The sequence below is a fragment of the Lynx rufus genome, unplaced genomic scaffold (genome assembly GCF_022079265.1).
Source record: "Lynx rufus isolate CCGP_SWC_20201006 ecotype Redwood Valley unplaced genomic scaffold, mLynRuf1.p SCAF_4, whole genome shotgun sequence".
Taxonomy (NCBI): Eukaryota; Metazoa; Chordata; class Mammalia; order Carnivora; family Felidae; genus Lynx; species Lynx rufus.
The window spans coordinates 38,769,855-38,788,536 of NW_025814856.1; the positions used below are offsets into that span (position 1 = coordinate 38,769,855).

General features: G+C 46.1%; 1 protein-coding gene across 1 annotated transcript; it reads left to right on the forward strand.

The window, feature by feature from the left end:
• The first annotated feature begins 4,323 nt into the window (after positions 1 to 4,323).
• On the forward strand, positions 4,324 to 6,875 carry GPR27 (G protein-coupled receptor 27). Its single transcript, XM_047095556.1, has one exon. It carries the CDS (start codon positions 4,390 to 4,392, stop codon positions 5,518 to 5,520), a length of 1,131 nt encoding a protein of 376 aa, XP_046951512.1. The 5' UTR covers positions 4,324 to 4,389; the 3' UTR covers positions 5,521 to 6,875.
• The last annotated feature ends 11,807 nt before the right edge of the window (positions 6,876 to 18,682 follow it).

Below are 18,682 nucleotides of genomic sequence, written 5' to 3' on the forward strand. Positions count from 1 at the left end.
TTCTCTAACTTGGTGTTCAACGTACCCATTGGCAGATGACTAGCCAAAGTCAGATGAAGGCCTGAGGCCGGACAAGAGTCATCAGCCAAATTCATTCCCATGACCATTGGACCCATGGCTTTGACTGTATCTGTCATCAGCCAGTTCCTCCAAACAGTCTAGATTCCCATTACCACTCACACTGTCTACATGTGCAGCAAAGAAGTGACATCATTGATTTGGCGGTGAAATCCCAACTTTTCTATCTAAAGCAAACAGAATTTTGGAAGGAAGAGTTTGGTTATAAGCAAAAGGCACAGAAAAATCTCATAGAGCTGTTTTGCTTTGAGATCCAGGAACTTAAGTCCATCCCTAAGAAACTATTTTAAAGTCTTCTCGGATGCTTCCTGGAAACAGTAAAAGGAAAATAAGTTGATTCTGGCAATAAAATGTTAATAGCTTTTCCTTAAGTATTAATCTACTGAACAAATGTTGAGAATGAAAGCAGCAGTCATATAAACGCTGAGATTTATATATTTTCTTTGCTGCTTCTGCTATTTGATCCTGGGCAAATGACTAAACCAAATCTCAAACCCCGAAGAAAAGTATATTGAATCATACAAAAAAGTAGGAAACACAGAGAAATCTAAATGATAAAGATGAATATCTCTTCCTTTGTGTCCTTTTCTGGAAAAAACTCTCCCCATTTGGGGTTATAGAACCATTTAACTTTCATTTTCTCATATACAAACTGGATTTCATCACTGAAGACCCTCAGAATTCAGTTGGTCCACCGTCCCATTTTGTAAATGGGAACATGTGAGATTCCATGAGGTGAAGTGACTTATCCAGTGTCGTGTGTACATTAGGACAAATAAGGTTATTATTTCAACTAAGTGGGAAGGGTGTTGACATAGGAATGAAAAGATCTGGATTCTCCTTTCCACGCAGCCATTAATGAGACTTTCTGTATCAAATAAAAGTATTAGATTAGGTGGTTTTGAAAATTCCTTCCCTCCCTGAAGGTGCCATAATTCTGTGAACGTGAACATCAGTTGTTCTTGATTGTTTTTCTTTCTAGAAACTCAATAACTTTCTTTGCAGTTACGAAAAAGAGGCAACATATACAAAGTTGTGAGTTCAGGCTCTGACTCCAATCCCAGCCCTCACATGTCCGTGTAGGGAAAGCCTGAACAAATTAACCTGTCTGCCTCATCTGCAAAATGAAGCCTGTCACAGTATCTGCTACATATGGTCCCCATAATGATTAAACGCAGTAACACATGTCAGGTATTCAACACAGTGCATGGCACATAGTAACAACTCAGTAAACAGAGGTCGCCATAATACCACCATAAAGGAACTAGATATGACGTCTTCGTGTGAGTTCTAAGAAAGGCACCCCTTCCTCAGGGCAGAAGCACCCCAAGTGCTAAGGTCCACATCAAGACAGGATCTCATTCTCTATGGCTATGTGCCTGGCTTTAAAAACAAAACAACAGGGGCGCCCGGACGGCTCAGTTGGTTAAGCCTCAGATTGATCGCCACTCAGGTCACAATCTCACAGGTGTGAGACTGGACTCTTCGCTAAGAAGGAAATCTGGTTTCCAAGCAGGAAATCTGCTTGGTATTCTATCTCTCTCTCTCTCTGCCCCTCCCTGGCTCCTGCATGCCTGCCTGCTCTCAATCAATCAATCAATCAATCGACGTTTAAAAACACACACCCAAAACAACAACAACAAAACCAATTTCCCAAACTCCCTTCCTGCCGGCGGTAGGCAGCCAACACTGTGTTGGTGTTTGCTGTAACAAAGGACTTCTGAAATGCTCTTCAGACAGGGCCTACTTGGATGGCAGGAACACTTTCCAACTGCCCTTTCCCTTTTTTTTTTTTTTCCAGCCTGGAATGCAGAAGCAATGGCTGGAGAGTCAGCACCTTACTGATCATACGGGAAGGACTAAAAGACTTTCAGAAATTCAGTCCTTGAGCCAATAATTGAACGCCAGCAACCATTGACTTCTGGACTTCTTGTTCAGAAACTCATGTCCCTATTTAAGCTACCCTTATCAAAACACACTTCCTAACCAAAATATCCTCCAAAATCTATTTTTCTCTGCTGTCAACAGATATTTGCAGACTTCCTGGTCAGCTGCCTACTTGCTCCTGGCCACTTAGGGGTCCTAAGTCTTTGGCCATCACTTAGATTTTCGCAAAAGGTCCAAGCTGTCCTTGAGGTCCTTTCTACTCAGTGTGGTGTGTGGACCAGGAACACAGTGTCACCTAGCAACGTGTTGGACACGCAGAATCTTTGGTTCCGTCCCAGACCTACTGAGTCATAATCTGCATTTTTTTTTTAATTTTTTTTTTCAACGTTTTTTTATTTATTTTTGGGACAGAGAGAGACAGAGCATGAATTGGGGAGGGGCAGAGAGAGAGGGAGACACAGAATCGGAAACAGGCTCCAGGCTCTGAGCCATCAGCCCAGAGCCTGACGCGGGGCTCGAACTCACGGACCGCGAGATCGTGACCTGGCTGAAGTCGGACGCTTAACCGACTGCGCCACCCAGGCGCCCCATAATCTGCATTTTAACAGCATCCCAGGGATATCTGTGTACATTAAAGTCTGAGGCTCCAGACTAGACTTTCAGGGTCTATTCTGTCCTTCCTCTTAATTAAGCACTACTGCCAAAAGAATCTTCCTGAAGCACAGTTCTAACAATGTCACTCTCCTCGGAAAACTTCAGGGCACCTCACTGCTTACAGATGAAATTTTTGACTCCTTCGCCTGACACTCAAGGCTTTCTATGATCTTATGTCTTCCTGGAAATGTCCATCAAAGTGCCTGCCATGCCCATAGTAGGTGGGCAATAAATAATGTTCTGCATAAAAGAAAAGAAAAGTGAGTGTACCTGAGAAACAACATATTTCTCAATTCTGGCTGTACTACGCGAGGCATTTGGGATAGACTAGTACAAAAAACAGACATGGTCCCTTGCCTTCATGGAGCTTAGAGACTGGCTGGAAGGACAGAATTTTAAAACACGAATAAAACTATGCAATGATAAATGATAAGCGCTAGATAAAAAATAAATAAATAAAATAAATGATCAGGCAGTGATACAGAGTAAGGTGGCCTGGTCAGAAGGATGGCCCCAAAGAGTGGGGTGGGGTGGGGGGCAGCCTGCTGGACCAGGCTGGGGGACGGCGCGAGCAAAGCCTTGAGAGAATTTCAGGATCGGAAGATCGGCTGCCCTTTCAGGCTCACCCAGAAAACAGACTCCCTGGGGGCTATGGGGTGCACCTTCCAGGTCACTTAAGAGAAAACACTGAATTTCTTTTCCCTCACATATGTCTTCACTGGGACCACGGGTTAGGCCGAGAGCAGGGCTCGCTGCAGAGTCGCGGGGAGTCCAGCCCTGGAAATTAGACCTAGAGATACTCGAATCCGCCACTTACTGGCTCGCAACTCCCTTGAGCCCTAAGCTTCTGCTCCCTCAGGTACTAAGTGAGGTTAAGAAAAGAAGCAACTTTGCAGTCACTGTGAACGTCAGGTTGATAACGCTTGAAAAGCTGCCCAGAACACTGCCACCCACATCGGTGCTCACCTGAACGTCGGCGGCTACATGATTACGACGGTGACGATCACTACTGTTAATCATTAGCTAGTGGGCAGAAGGCTCTACCCACAGATTCCTGCCCGCCCCCCCCTCCCCCCAGGCCTCCCGACCCTGCCATCCCTAGCCACCTCCCCCCTGCGCACGGCCACCGTGACCCCAGCGCGGGCGCCAGACGCCGCCGCCGGACCCCCGTTACCTGGGGCCAAACGCGACTTGTCGCCACCTTGCGTCCTGGGCCCTGCCTCCCTCCCGGCCGCCTCCCGGCCCCGCGGCTGCCCGCGGCGGCGCCCCCCAGCCCAGCCCGGCCCGGGCGGCGCGGGCTACCTCGGCGGGGCTGGCGGCGGCGGCCACGCTGCGCGCTCCGGCGGAGGGGAGGGGGCTCCGCGGCGGCGGCGGCGGCGGCGGCGGCAGCGGCGGCAGCAGCGGCAGCGGCGGCGGCGGCGGCGGGCCCGGCGGGGGGCAGAGCCAAGAGGCGCGGCGGCAGCGGAGGAGGAGGAGGAGGAGGATGCGGGGGGCTGCGGGCGGCGGCACGGCCCTGTCCGCAGTGAAGCCCGCGGCGCCCAAGGTGCAGGGAGTGGCCGTCGCCTCCTGCGCGCATCATTCCTGAGATGGCGGCGGCGCGGCGGCGGCTCGGAGAGCCCGGGAGGGGCCAGCCGGCCGCGGGCTGAGCCCCGCCGGCCGGGGAGCTCGCCCCGGGGCCCGCGCGGCGGCGGAGCCCGGGCTGGGCGGGCCTGGGGAGCGGCAAGGCCGGGAGCGGCCCCGGAGCGGAGCGCACGGCCTGGGGAGGCCGCGATGGCGAACGCTAGCGAGCCGGGCGGCGGCGGCGGCGGCGAGGCGGCCGCCCTGGGCCTCAAGCTGGCCACGCTGAGCCTGCTGCTGTGCGTGAGCCTGGCGGGCAACGTGCTGTTCGCGCTGCTCATCGTGCGGGAGCGCAGCCTGCACCGCGCCCCGTACTACCTGCTGCTCGACCTGTGCCTGGCCGACGGGCTGCGCGCGCTCGCCTGCCTCCCGGCCGTCATGCTGGCGGCGCGGCGTGCGGCGGCCGCGGCGGGGGCGCCGCCGGGCGCGCTGGGCTGCAAGCTGCTCGCCTTCCTGGCCGCGCTCTTCTGCTTCCACGCCGCCTTCCTGCTGCTCGGCGTGGGCGTCACCCGCTACCTGGCCATCGCGCACCACCGCTTCTACGCCGAGCGCCTGGCCGGCTGGCCGTGCGCCGCCATGCTGGTGTGCGCCGCCTGGGCGCTGGCGCTGGCCGCGGCCTTCCCGCCGGTGCTGGACGGCGGCGGCGGCGACGACGAGGACGCGCCGTGCGCCCTGGAGCAGCGGCCCGACGGCGCCCCGGGCGCGCTCGGCTTCCTGCTGCTGCTGGCCGTGGTCGTGGGCGCCACGCACCTCGTCTACCTCCGCCTGCTCTTCTTCATCCACGACCGCCGCAAGATGAGGCCCGCGCGCCTCGTGCCCGCCGTCAGCCACGACTGGACCTTCCACGGCCCCGGCGCCACCGGCCAGGCGGCCGCCAACTGGACGGCGGGCTTCGGCCGCGGGCCCACGCCGCCCGCGCTCGTGGGCATCCGGCCGGCGGGGCCCGGCCGCGGCGCGCGCCGCCTCCTCGTGCTCGAGGAGTTCAAGACGGAGAAGAGGCTGTGCAAGATGTTCTACGCCGTCACGCTGCTCTTCCTGCTCCTCTGGGGGCCCTACGTCGTGGCCAGTTACCTGCGGGTCTTGGTGCGGCCCGGCGCCGTCCCCCAGGCCTACCTGACGGCCTCCGTGTGGCTCACCTTCGCCCAGGCCGGCATCAACCCTGTCGTGTGCTTCCTCTTCAACAGGGAGCTGAGGGACTGCTTCAGGGCCCAGTTCCCCTGCTGCCAGAGCCCCCAGACCACCCAGGCCACCCTCCCCTGCGATTTGAAAGGCATCGGCTTGTGAGGGGCTCTCCTGCCTCGTACGCCCCACCCGGCCTTTCCCTTTGGCTCGGACAGTGACGTCGTTTCTCTCTCTTATGCCCCCTTATTAATTTTCTAAGCTGCCTTCAAAATGACTCTCAAAGTGGTTAAGCACTTGGATTGTACAGACTACTTTTTTTTTGGTGGGGGGGGGGAGGGAGGGATGGGTTTCGATGTACCAGCCCCACCTCCAGCTCCGTGCATTTGTCCTACTAAGTATATTTTCATCCTGAACAATAGGCCTTGGAGTCTTTGTACTGGTACTGACGTCTTTTATTCCATGTGTTCCTTTTTTTTTTTTTTTTTTTTTTTTTAAATAAAGCCTACACTAATTTTCTTCATGCAACGTTTCCTAAAGACCTTGGCCAGTTTTCTACAGAAGCTATTTTTGACAACCTCAAGTGGCATTACATTTCGCAGTGAAGTAGAGGAACCTAGGGGACTTCACAAGTTTGGTTTCTTGAGGGTCTTCTGTGGGAAGCAGGAGAAAGGGGGGAGGGGAAATTGTCGTCAGTTCCCCCTTGAGTTGCCGGCCGTGGGGTCAGTTGTGCTGCTCTGGTTCTTTGAAAGCGTTGAAAACTTTGTTCAGTATCGGTAATGAATTTGAAGAGCAGAAATGGGAGCGTAAAGTAGCGAGGCAGTGTTTTTTCAGCAGTGACAAGTGACAAGATTTGTTTCCTACCTTACTTTATACTACTAGAAAAATACACATCAGCGGCAACAACTGCTCTCTGTATTATACCAATCTTGAGTGGAAACATTTCTGTAAAATTGTAACTTTTAAAAAGAGTAAAAGTGTTTTGGTCAGTGATGGTGTGGAGAAAAAAAAACCAGTATTGCATGTTTTTGTACTGATTGTGGTTCACGGATTGGGAAGGCTCTGGGAAGCAGAGTCGGAACTAAGTCAGAATTGCTTAGGTATTTTTTGCCAATAAAAATGAAAATACGTTTATGGAAACAGCTTGTGCTTTGAGACGCCCAGTTTTATTCTGTCTTATGAAACTAATTTCCACTTTGAAAACTGTTCTCCTTTTGTTCATGGTATCAATGAATGGAATATAATGATTACTTCTACAAGACAAAGCATTTCCTTAAAATGTTTGCTAGGTTAAGCTGTGCTGTTCATCTGATGGATATTTTAAATTAATAATGACAACCATACTTTTAAATATTTGGTAGACACACTGTAATCTTAAACGGAAAGACTAACTTCTGCAAGTACTGTATAATATTTTTTGCTTATAATGCTACATTTTTATTAATGTACCTTCCGTTTTGAGGATTTATATCTGTATTTCTCTTTGCATTATACAAATATACCAGTATTTTCATTCTGGAGTGGTTTCTTGTTGCTGTTGTTTGAGACTGTGACTGGTACTGATACACTTCTAAATACGGTATTCGTTCCATTATCCTGTGAGTGAATGGCTCTTGAGTTGACCATCAGAATATCTAAGGCATTTGGAGTCTAGCTAAGATACAAGATAAAAAGATGCACATCTTTTCTTTAAAGGAACGCAGTAGTATATATTGCTTTAAAACTTTTTTTTTAATTTTTTTTCAACGTTTTTTATTTATTTTTGGGACAGAGAGAGACAGAGCATGAACGGGGGAGGGGCAGAGAGAGAGGAAGACACAGAACGGAAACAGGCTCCAGGCTCCGCGCCATCAGCCCAGAGCCTGATGTGGGGCTCGAACTCACGGACCGCGAGATCGTGACCTGGCTGAAGTCGGACGCTTAACCGACTGCGCCACCCAGGCGCCCCTAAAACTTTTTTTAATAAACATACGGAAGACGAGTGTAAGCAAAGTGATCATTTTGATAAAAACAATAAATATGAGCACAGTAAATATGTTGAAATTTATTGTAGTTCATATTGTATAATATGAACTATTAAGTATTCAGTGCAAGAGGGATAAGTCATAATGAGGGTGTAGCCAATTTATCTCTGATAAACGGTCAGCAGTATTCTTTTTTGTCCGCAGAAGACAGTCTGAAGATGGTCTCATAGTTGGAAAATACAAGTAACAATTACCTTCTTCCTCCCCAGGTCGTGAGACCAGGTAGATGTCAATTATCCGACAGCCACTTGCCAGAAATCTCAGCTAACCCAAAGACAGGCCCAGGCTCTTCATCTAACCCTCCTCCGCCTGCCAGGGATCCAAGTTCAAAACAACAGAAGTCACTAAGCCCATGTGATTTGTAGACTATTTAGCACCTGGCATGGAGCAAGGCCCAAACCATTTGACCCCTGAACATCTTCAGCCTTAGGCAGCAACCTGACTGTTGAGACAACCCGTTCAGACTGCTCTCTATATATGGATTTGAGTTCGTGGTTGTTTTTTAACAGGAAAATCCATAAACCCGTGATTCTCAAATTTTAATATACATAAGAATTACCTGAAGTGCTTGCATGGTCCAGAGATTATTAGGAGGGGTTGTGGTTGGATCCAAGAAAGAACATCTTTAAGAAGCACACCGGTTGGCTGGAGATACACCAACAGGCCTTTGTTCAAAGATTTACTTTATTATTTTATTTCTTAAAAAATGTATTTGTTTTGAGAGAGTGAGTGAGCAAACACGAGTCAGGGCGGGGCAGAGAGAGGGAAAGAGAGCATTCCACACAGGCTCCGTGCTGTCAGTGCAGAGCCCAACCCGGGGATCGAACCCACGAACCGTGAGATCATTACCTGAGCCAAAATCATGCGTGGGACGCTTAAGTGACTGAGCCACCCCGGTGCCCCTCAGACAGAGATTCGCTTCAGATGGCATGTCTACACATTCGATTATGTGGTTCTGTTTTGTTGTGCTTCATTCTGATTAGGTGGATGATTTCTAATGAGAGTTCGGGTGAAGAGTAATGAGAAATGACAGTCAACTGTAAAAGAAACAGAAGAACAAAGAGAGGCAGAGAAACGAGCTGTCTAGGGGAATGGTGTAGAGATGCAAAAAGCCCCTCACACCTCAACAGCTTTTTGGATCAATGAATCTATTAACATGTACTTTGATTGCTAATTAATAAAACATCATCAAGAAAAAGTTTAGTTGCGTTTCAGAATACTCATCAATTGCCGGACAGGTACAAAGTCTTTGGGGAAGACTTCTATTAAAATAGCACATTTGTTTATTTGGGAAGTTTATTTAGCACGTCTCCACCCCTCCCACTCTCCTGTGAGATAAACAGGTAATCACTGCACTTGAGGCAATGGAAAATAGATTTCATGTACATAAATCTTCATCTGAATGTCCTGGCATGGAACTGTTGGTTCAAAACTATGCATTTTTACGTGTTTTGATATCCTATGTCTATAAGCTTTGCAGAAAAAGGGTATCTATTTACATTTCCACCTAACTGTTCCTTTTTTAAAAAAAGAAATATCTCAAGTGGGGAAGCATATAACAAGCCAATAAACAATGACAATAATCTATTTAGTATCTAGCCTTGACAAATCTTGTCATTTTTTGCCATATTTGTTTCCACTTTCCTTTTCTTTCTTTTTTTTTACTTTTCCTTCTTTCTTTGTCCCTCTTCTCTATTCCCTCTCTCCATTCTTCTCTCTCTCCCTTTCCTTTTTTCCTTTCTCTTTTTGAAAGATGTAAAACATGGCACAATTACTTTTGCCAAGTCTTGGATCTCACCACCACCCCCTACCTTCTCAAGTGCTTTGCCCACTAAAAGATAACAGGTGCTGGGTCCTAGGGCTGAGCTAGGGTTTCCTTTTGCAGAGGGATGGGGGTGGGGGGGTGGGGGGGGTGGGATCCAGTCTAACCTTTACCATCTTTCTAAGGCCTGCAGGATGGAATGCAAAGACATCCTCCCTTTGATGATGACCTTTGTATATGCTCTCCTTGGAAAGCCTATGTCCCCTTCTCTGGCAATCTCTCACCAATCCCTCCAGAGCAGAGGCAATATTTGCAGTATTTAAGAACTGGGATGGCATAGGTGGAACTCACCTGTATACCCATACCTCTGGGTCCTGGTGAACATTGGGTTCATGCTGGACCCAGATCCAAGATTTTGCAAGCCTTTCTTGGCCCAGCCACCCTCCTCCGGGCTCTCCTGGTGCACTGTGTTTACCTGTATGAATCCTCGCGTATGCCCGTGGCTCTCAGCTCCCTTAGCTCTCACCTCTGTCCTTTCCTTTCCCAGGCCCTGCCCTCCAGCCACTCCACAACCGCCATACCCTGAACAGATTGCAATGTGTCAAGCCTTTGCATGTATTGTTCCTTGTGTCTAAAGTCCTCATGCCCATTCCCCAATGCAACTGCTACTAAGCGTTTAGATGTAAGGTGTGAATTCCTAGACATTAGGAGTGAACTAGCTGCCACGGGGGAGGAAAGGGGGGAAGACGGTTCTAGGGCAAACCCTGCAAAACGTTCCAGTCTCCAAACCTACTCTTTAGATCCGAGGGCCATGGTGGGTTAAGTAGCAAGTTTATGGTCTTACTGGCATTCTGAATTGTCTGTGTGCTGAGGTATCTGGGGTTAGAAAGTGCAGTGGATGTAAAATACTGTTCTCCATTCACCTGGCAGATGTGTCATTCTGCGTCACCTGCCAAGGCCGCTGAGCTTCAGGATCCTCTCCGTGAGGGGCAAAGGAGGTAATGGGAAACCATCTCCACCCACTCACATTCTAGACCGAAATCAATAATATCCTTTGTAGGGGCGCCTGGGTGGCGCAGTCGGTTAAGCGTCCGACTTCAACCAGGTCACGATCTCGCGGTCCGTGAGTTCGAGCCCCGCGTCGGGCTCTGGGCTGATGGCTCAGAGCCTGGAGCCTGTTTCCGATTCTGTGTCTCCCTCTCTCTCTGCCCCTCCCCCGTTCATGCTCTGTCTCTCTCTGTCCCAAAAATAAATAAATGTTGAAAAAAAAATTAAAAAAAAATAATATCCTTTGCATTGCTTTTTAGCTGCTTCTGGAGTGAACAGAAGTTAAAGCAAACTTAGTCTGAGTCAAAGGGGTTCTTTATACCTTTTCCTCAACTTAGACAAGACCCTGGGGGTCCAACTCAGCCCAAGAATAGAGCTCTCTTGTCTTCCCCCAGCCCTACCACTTCCTTTCTTTGGGGGTGTTTTTGGTGAGGATTTGGCATTGGGAGCCACAGCAGCCATCTTGCAACCATGAGAAGAGATACTGTCAACACAGTGAAGGTAACAGACCAGAAAGGCATCTAACAGAGGTGAGCTGCTTAACCAAACAAGCAACCTCATGGGATGCCTGGGTGGCTCAGCCGGTTAAATGTCTGACTCTTGGTTTCTGCTCAGGTCACGACTGCACAATTTGTGGGACTGAGCCCCACATTGGGCTCTGTGTTGACAGCTTGGAGCCTGCTTGGGATTCTGTCTCCCTCTCTCTCTGCCCCTCCCCTACTTAAACTCTCCCTCTCTCTCAAAATAAATAAACATAAAAAAAAAAAATCCCATAAGCAACCTCATACCTATAGACTCCAAGTCTTGAAATAGAAACTACTATTGCTTCAGGCACTAATAATGATGCTTTTTGAAGCAACAATTACCGGCAACAGTACTTAAAATATTCGATTCCCTTCACTCCTTTGACAGGAGTACTTGATATCCTAGAATTGTATTTAAAAAGTTAAAAAAATATATACTTATTTAATTCACTCACTCTTTCCAACTATCAGGTCATTCAGCCTGCTGTTGACTGTTGAATTAACCTGCCTTTGGAAAAATAGGAACTTTGACCTGATTTCTTAGAATGAAATAAACCTAGAAGATGAAAAAGACTACCTATTACTAGGCTAGTTTTGACCAGTGTATGTTTAAGATTTTGACATCATAAATCTAGTTACAGGAAAATGGAAAACCACTTGAGTAAACCCATGGACAGTAATCAATTCGTATTGTAAGCTAATAAGCGGCCAGTTTCTGTGTGTTGGGCAGGGCAGGAGGAGACGGGGATGTGGAAGGTCCCCGTATGCTAATGAGTTAGCAAGCTAATTGGAGACACCTAGCAAACGTGCCTCGAGCCACAAATCAAGTCAGAACATAATGTATGTCCAAAGCAGGCCCTAGATAAGGTGCTTGGGGATAATGAGGAGATCAGACATCATAATCAATTGTCTGGGATCTCTGGTTACCCAAGTGAGGAAAGGAGGAAAAACCAGAAGACTGGAACAAAATTGTCCAGTTTTCCTCTTCCCCCTCCTCTCGGGTTCTTCTTATCTTCTGACTCCCACATTCTCCTCACCCTGGTGTCCATTTAAAAAAATAAAGTCCTCTAAGTGAAATAAAACCATGTAATTCTCTGCTCAACATTTTCTGTTCCAATTCTCTCCAAATATCCAAGCGCCAGTAAGGAATGTGGTCATTTTAATGGAGGAAATTTGTTATATAAAATCTTGCTTCAAGGAGAGCCCGCAAAGCCATTATTAATTAGACAAGTCAGAACTTAACAGAAATGAAACAGGCAGTCCTCAAGAAGACCACTCCACTTCCCTGCCAAAAGAAGAAATAGTAGGCTTTCACTACAGAAAAAGGTATTTTGTGCTTTTGGTCAAGGAAAAAGCAGGGGGAAAGCCTTAGTAGGTATTTAGTGCATCCTGTGTCCTGCATGCAGTCATTTAAGAGAAACAGACAGCTTGAAATTTGTTATCTGAAAGCCTCAAGTCTTGAAGTCACTTCAAATTACACGGTAAAAACATTTTAAGCTGCAATGTCAAGGCATAAACACAATTCTCTTATTTCTCTGTAACATCAAGGAGACAGGTACATTAAAGCTAATATTACTTGGCTTCTAGGAGGAATAATTTCGCCATTTATAAATAAAGATTTAAGTGACCAGTCTACTCTAGGTGGAGAACATATAAACTGTTGGCTAAGTACAGTTGTAAAAATTTCCCTGATTGATTTCTACTACCTGAATGTGCCAATCTACGGAGCTTTCTAGGATATGCCAGGATATGATATGTGAGAGGAGCACATTGTTTTTTGGTTAGGCCCTGTGTTGGAACCTGGTCAGGGCAATAAATGGTTTCATTTTCCTGAACTACAGACGTGCTGTAATTCCAAAAGGCTTTGGAAAATTATTAAAGTTTCGATGCTGACTTAATACATGCCGTATTAGAATATTCTCCAGAGATCATGAAATGTAAAATGCATGTGGAGATGAAACTTTTCCATGTCTTTGTCACTTCACATTTTATTTTCTCCCCGCTTATTCCTCCATATATTTTCCCCAATGTGTTTCCTGAGCACTGACCAATTTGCATGGCAATGTGCTTAGTAGAAGAGGAAGAAGGAGACGAGACAGGGAGGAACCCCTGTCGCAGGTTCTCATCAGGGATAGCGACATAAAGAGTGTAACTGTACATTGTGTAATTCTTTCAACCCAGTCACGAGCAGTGTAATTTGCATATCTATCTTGAGGAATTATGGGATACCCAGAGCTATTTCTAGAATTTGATTTGCATAATTGTTCTAATCCTTTATGAGTATGGTGACATGTGGTCTGACAAAAGATTTCCTTTTAATTTCTAAGTTTCCTTATAAGTTTTAGAAAGGTATTAGAATTAAACACCTTTAGATATATATTTAATAACCTGCCTCTATTGAAAGGAACACAGTTATACAAAGGCATAATTAGTCTTCTGCTAATGGCATATTACTTTACTTTTTGCTACTTGAAAAAACAGCTTTGTTCACTGAAAGTTTGTCACTTAAAGTCTTTTTTTCTCTTCCCTTTATCTCGCGCTTCTTGGTGAGATTAAAATTCACTTAAACATCCTAAGAAAATTTACAGTCATAAAGGGCCTCAGGGACATTCCCTGTCTCCAAAATTTCTTAGTCCAGGGATAGATGACATATTTGAATTAAGAGGAGTGGCACAGAGAAATGGATTTATGCATTTTCTTAGGTTTGGAAAATTAATACTCTCATGCCATTACTGGTTTGATGATTATTCTTCCATTTGATTATCAGGTTCTCATGAAGATATTATTTCAGGGCTGTGATAAAGAGGAAAACCCCAGTATGGATGTCTGAACACTGACTGCTCTCAAGCCTCAGACTCCCCTTTTCTTTTTGCCCTACAGCTGAGCTACCCAGCCCCAGCAGGCAGGAATTCTCAGGTTGGCCCTGCCTCCTGATCACAATGAAATCTACAAACAACCAAACTGCCTGCCTAGTGCCCCCTGGACTGAGGTGTGCCTGCTCCACCCTTGCCAGCAAATCCCAGGAGTCATAAATCTTGTCACATCCTTTGGGGGTGTGCCATCACCAGTCCCCAAATGCCCATCAGTTTTGGGTGGGGGGCTGATCCCACTCTCTGCAGGACAGCCGCTAAATGAAAACACGGACGCTATGTTTTTCAAGGCCACAGAATGAAGTCTGAAGTGTAACGAAATGATGCACTTTGGGAAAGAATGACTCCATTAGGATTGATTAGGGGAGAGGTGGAAGTGTTGGATACAGACCCAAAATAAGAGTGGCTCAATTGTTTCTCTGGGGTTCTGGAGGCCTGCTTCAGGAGGTGATCCAGCGACTGGCTAGTGGGTCAGCTCCATCATCTTCCCCAAGTGCCTTCGACCCTCGGGGCTCAAAGTAGCCAGGTTCATTACTGAATCTCCCTATTGGGGAGGAAGTGGAGCGTGATGTCCTTTGAAGCAAGTGGGGCAGAGGACTGGTGCTCACCTTCCACTGCTAAGATCTCAGTCATATGGCCACACCTAGCCAAAGGATACTGGTAAATGAAGTCTCTAGATGGCTAGATGAGTGGCCATGTGCCTAGCTAAAACTTTTGGGGGAAGGGGAAGGAGGCAGAGGAGAGGAACAAAGGAAGGAAGCAAGCAAGGAAGGAAGGAGGGGAGAAGAGAAGAGAATGTGAGAATAAAGGAATGAATTAGGGAAGACAGATGGAGTTTACCAGTCATGTCTTCAAGGATTTTCCCAAATCCTTCTCACCAAACCCAGGGAAATTAATAGAGAATACTAACATTTGCTATCCAAAGGACTATTGGCTGCAGACGACATTCAACTCCCCAGAACCCAATCACAACACCATAGTTGGCATATTCTCCTGTGAGTCTCCTACTTTGAGCAGCAATTATTTTCTTTTAAAATTTTATACAGGAGAAAATATTCTTTCGTATGTTCTTATGCCAGGCCTGAGATATTTTTCTCCTCCATTTTGAACTCCAACTTGGGATATGAAAAATGTATCTCAAGAGTAAATGGGTAGGGACATAGGCTGATCAGTGAAAGAACCCTAGCAAGGTTCAAGCAGAGAGCTGCCCTTAAAAGAAAAAGGACTGATATCATCAGTAACACACAAGACTGTGGCTGCCTTTCCCCTAAGAGGCCCTTTCTATCGGGGACAAGACTGATTTGCTTCAAGGCCACACAGGAGAGGCAGAGGTCCTGGGGTGAGAAGCAGTCAGGTAGAGCTGGCTTTGAGATGGGGACTGCTGAGAAGATACTGGATGATGAATACATGAGGCTGTCTTATACAATTTTGATTACTTTCATGTTTAAATATTTCCATAATGAAAGGTTTTTGTTTTGCTTGGCTGAACCACACACACTGAAGCCCAGCCTCAGTCCTGCCTAATGGGAACAGGTCCGTAACTCAATCGCACTCAGAAAACTCAATTTGTGAAGCTTCTCAATAGCTATTCAAATCTCATTTAATAAAAAAAAAAAAAAAACCCACAATTTTCTTCAACTTTTTCTTGTAAAGCTTTTGAATTTCTGCGACAAAAACATTTTTCATAAATTATATCACATTTTAATCAAGATGGTGAAATCTGGATTTGAACAATGTGGAAATTTGCTCAGAAGTCTACTCCAAAGATGTGAAATCTTTCATCTACTCTTGAGGTTATCTGAGCCTGTGGCCTTAAGCTTTAATGAGTGGCTTATTAAAAAATTTCTCCCTTGAAACAGTAAACTATACAGCTGACATACAATTGATACTTCTTTTTTAATATATACATATTTTTTACTTTAGAGAGACAAAGAGAAAAAGAGAGCACGTGTGAACCCCCCGGGGGAGAGGGGTGGAGGGAGAAAGAGAGAAAATCTCAAGCAGGCTCCACGCTCAGTGTGGAGCCTGACACGGGACTTGATCTCACAACCCTGGGATCATGACCTGAGCCAAAACCGAGAGTCAGACTTTTAACCAACTGAGCCACCCAGGCACCCCACAACTGGTATTTCTTTGGTTGGCTATTAAAATGTGTCAAGCATTTACCTTTCCATTCTTTTGAATATAAATGGTAGTTTTCTATTTGTGTTTTTTAGTTTTTAGAATACCTATTTGGTAGAGCCCCCATTTGGGGGTTTAATTTTTTAATACTGTTGTTTCAAATTTTGTTTGATACTGAAACAAAATTGATATGAGCAGACACAAAGTATCTTCAGACGACACCAGTGGGTTTCGTAGGGGGACAATTTACCCCTACCTACTCATTTGGTAATGCCTAGAGACATTTTGGGGTGTGACGGCTTAGGGGAACTACTGGCATCTAGTGGGCAGGAGACAGGGGTGCTGTTAAACAGCCTACAGAATACGGGACCGTGCCTCACAACAAAAACTGGCCTGGCCCAGGAAGTCAGTAGTGTCAGTGTTGAGAAATCCTGGATGAAAGTGAGCGAATGCCTGGAAGTACCCCCCAGCTGCCCCTGCAGGGCGCAGGCCCGGTTTTGCCTGGCTGTGGCACAGCTCATGAGTGCGTGTTCCAGGCCTTCATGATGATGAAAATCCGCACAGACACAATGGTACACACTGTGTACGTACATGACACAGGCTACGCCGGGCATTTGCCCCATGATTTTCTACTTTCTTGCCTTTCAATCTCTTGTGGCGTATGTACGTTTTATTAAAATGCTTACTAATGTGAGTTACTCAGTTACAATTTGCTGCAATATTGGACTTTCTAAAGCATTTTGAGGATTTATAGCTCCAGTAACATAGAATGAAATCTGGAGATATATAGGAACGTGGGGCTAGGAGAGGGGGCAGTTCAGAAGCTGTCGCCTGGGAGGGTATGCCTGGAGGACGACCGAGGTCAACAAACCAAGGGAGCCGGCTGCACAGCCTCCTCAGGGCCAGCAGGAGAGCCAGCACCAGCCAGGCTGCACCCAGGCCTGCTTCCCTAATGTAATTCAGAGGAGCTTTGAATAGACTCCTCAAATGAGCTATGTAACCCACTAAAGTTCTCAAGCGGGACCCTTCTGTGAAGGTCCCTCTAGAAGTCGTGGTGGGAGAAGAAAAAAAAAAAAAACCATCCCAAAACAGAGATTCATTTATGCTTGAGGATCCCAGGGACTTTTGAGGGTGGCAAGAAAGGGCAGACATTAGCTACTCCCTCCACTTCTCATCTAACTACAAAGGTGTCTCATAAAGGGGTATCATGAGGAAGCAACAGTTCTTCTATAAAGCATATTCCTTTGTTCTTTCTCAGTGGCTCTCAACCACGGGTGCACCTTAGAATCAAATAAGTAGCTTCCAAAAAAAAAAAAAAATCCCAACACCCAGGCCTCACCCCAGACAAACTGAACCAGAATCTCTAAGGGTGATAGATAATGGGGGGGGGGGAGGAGTGGTCCTTCAAGAACAGTGTACTAATGGCATCTCGACTCTTGGGAGATGTGTGCTCTGAAAAGTGCCCTGACTTTTGGGGGAGTCAGAGTAGAGGGTAATAAATTTACTTAAGGATTATGTTGTCAAAGATACCAGAAGAGAAACAGTTCTCTTTAGTACCGTAGGGTGTACTGACCATTAACAAATCAGGGGGAAGATGTCTAAGAACCAAAGAAATATTAATTCTGGGGATATTACCGGAAATACAGGGCAACATGTTAAAAGAGAATGATCGTAAAAGGCTGTCAGTGAATTTTAGGCAGTGATCCTCACTGAATACCAAAACTGTCCTGTTTTTAAAATTAAAATGGTCCCCAACTTTAATCCTCTAAAAAAATGAAGTTAGAAAATTCTGAATGGGATGAGGTTTCTGATACTGAAACCAATGAAGAAGAAAATTGGCTTAGGTGAGTGATCTATCACTGGACTGCCTTTATAGAGCTCCAACACTAGAACCACACTGAAATGCTGGGAAGAAAAAAGGCCTTCAGTTAGATGAGAGGGTTTGTAAGGAAAGACTTTTAGCACAAACTTCTCTCCATGGTCAAAAAAAGATGTTGCTTTAAAAAAAAAAAAGGTTGAAGTCCGAAATGATAGTTTTCAAGAAAGTCAGTGTTTGTAAAGGAATCCACAGGTCCACTTGAGTTTAGCTCGTAGGTTCTGGCATCAGATCTGTTTCTCTCTCAGCATGGATGGAATTCACACCCGATAATGACATCAAAGTAGATTGGTGACTTTAACTTTTCTTGCGCAAATTTTCAGTTTGCCTTACCTTGCAGAAATTCTGGCCTATGAAGTCCCAGTTTCAGGGAGAGAGCGTCCTGAGGAGGGAAGAAACAGCAGCACAGTCTTTGTAGTGCAGGAATTTGTGCGCTTTGCGTACAGTGAGCTTAAAGAATCTCCACGGAACATGATTACGAGTTTTTGAAACAATTATTCGAAAGATGCTAACCCTGGTGACAAGTTAAAAGAACACTAACCAAATAAAGCTGTACCTTACAAAGAACGGAGTTAGTTATTCCCCAGTAAAAATAACAATCGAGGGGAGAGGTTAACAAATAGTAAGGTTCTGTTTTTCTTTGAATGGTAGTAGGTGAGTCAGTAGATATAGTTCTGAGTTTTCTACACAAACCTCACATTCCTTCTCATGGCTATACTACGAGCTACCTCTTTTTAGTGATTTTTTTTTTTATTGAGTTGGTTTATGTAAAAGCAGAATTTTATAAAAGTCGTAAGCTTTTTAACTTGGGTGAGAATGGATGGTTGACCCAATCAAGTTTTCAGACTTAAGAAAAATGATGTACCACACATTACAAGAAAACAACATTTAGCGTAACGGCTGAAGTGCCTGCCTCTTCACCCATAATTTCACTTGCTGAAGGCGATGTTTTTCCAACAAACTCACTGAGGAATGCTTCTTGCACACAAACTAAACTGAACCAAAAATAATACTTCGGTGACTAAATATGGTAATTAGTACAGCAAAATCCCATTCATTTATTTATGGGACATGTTAGCCCCCAGGGTAAAGTCACACACAAT